The 1,619-nt window shown below is 53.6% G+C and overlaps 1 protein-coding gene across 1 annotated transcript in view; it reads right to left on the bottom strand.

The window, feature by feature from the left end:
* The window catches only part of LOC106511609 (receptor-type tyrosine-protein phosphatase mu), a gene marked incomplete at its 3' end in the record, with an annotated part of 2,597 nt that extends 1,710 nt beyond the window's left edge, over positions 1–887 (bottom strand). Inside the window, 1 exon segment of the mRNA XM_014000364.1 lies at positions 600–887. Within this exon segment, the coding sequence (XP_013855818.1) occupies positions 600–687 (88 nt within the window).
* Between the last annotated feature and the right edge of the window lie 732 nt (positions 888–1,619).

Raw genomic sequence — 1,619 nt, forward strand, 5'->3', positions numbered from 1 at the left:
TTGTTTGTAGAGTCAACAAACAAACAAACAAACAAACAAACAAGAACACTGCAGAACACTGAGCAGAACCAGAACTGGATCAGTGATCCGACAGCTGCGGGTCAGAACCTGTGCTGCTGGGTTCTACTGAACACCTGCATCAATCAGAACCAATCAGAACCAATCAGAACCAATCAGAACCCATCAGAACTACTGGTTTTATCTCAGAGACACTTCCTGCGGTCCAACTCAGGTTCTGCTGACAGAACCCGAACCACCCGAACCCCCCGAACCACCCGAACCACCCGAACCCYCCGACCCSTCATCAGACAGAAAGAGTTCAGAAGAAAACCCGGTCCAACAGAATAGACTGAAAGAAACCTGGTTCTGGTTCTGGTTCCGGTTCTGAAACAACCAGTTTGCAGCTTTGCTGTGGGACCAGCTGGGGGTTCAGAACCAGAGTCCAAAAGAACCTGGGAGGTCCAGAGCCACAGACACCAACAGAACCCTGGAACAGGACCGGTTCCGTGTGGAAACTTGGACCCAGAACTAAACTCCCGATCCCCCTCTTTCTCTGGTTCCGACCCGGTCCAGATCTTCCTAACAGAACCGGGACTTACCTTTGAAAGTCTCTGCGCTCGTGCGCGTGTGTCCCGTGCAGAGCAGCAGGAGGACCGGGACCAGAACCAAACTTCCAGTCCGGTCCATGTTCGGAGAAAGTCCTCAGAACTCCGAGCCGCTCCTCCTCCTCCTCCTCCTCCTCCTCCTCCGGGGCTTTCCCGCGCACGCACGCACACACAAACACACACAGGAGCGCGCGTGAGTACAATCACGGAGCCGCGCGCACAGAGGAGCGGTACCTCCGAACCTCTGCTCCGGTTCTGCTCTGAGAGAGCGCGAGGAGGAGGTTTGAGGAGCTGATGACGTCACGGAGGGGCGAGAGTGCCGGGGCTTCGCACCTCCTCCTCCATCATCTCCACTTCCTCCTCCTCCTCTTCTTCCTCCTCCTCCTCCTTCTCCTCCTCCTCATCCATCATCTCCTCCATCATCTCCTTCACCACCTCCACCACCTCCTCTTCCTCCACCACCTCCTCTTCCTCCACCACCTCCTCTTCCTCCACCACCTCCTCTTCCTCCACCACCTCCTCCTCTTCCTCTTCCTCCTCTTCCTCCACCACCTCCTCTTCCTCCACCACCTCCTCCTCTTCCTCTTCCTCCTCTTCCTCCACCACCTCCTCTTCCTCCTCCTCCTCCTCCTCCACTTCCTCTACCTCCTCCTCCTGGTCTTCTGCTGCTCAGATCACCAACAGGAGGAGCTGCAGGAGTTCTGTTCAGTTCTGATGACGATCATCCTCACCTACACACTTTACACACACACTACACACACTACACACATTACACACACTTTACACACACACTACACACACTACACACATTACACACACTTTACACACACACTACACACACACTACACACACACTACACACACTTTACACACACACTACACACACTACACACACTACACACACTTTACACACACACTACACACACTACACACACTACACACACTTTACACACACACTACACACACTACACACACCTTACACACACTTTACACACACACTACACACACTACACAC

The sequence above is a fragment of the Austrofundulus limnaeus genome, unplaced genomic scaffold (assembly GCF_001266775.1).
Source record: "Austrofundulus limnaeus strain Quisiro unplaced genomic scaffold, Austrofundulus_limnaeus-1.0 Scaffold2992, whole genome shotgun sequence".
In the NCBI taxonomy this organism is placed as follows: domain Eukaryota; kingdom Metazoa; phylum Chordata; class Actinopteri; order Cyprinodontiformes; family Rivulidae; genus Austrofundulus; species Austrofundulus limnaeus.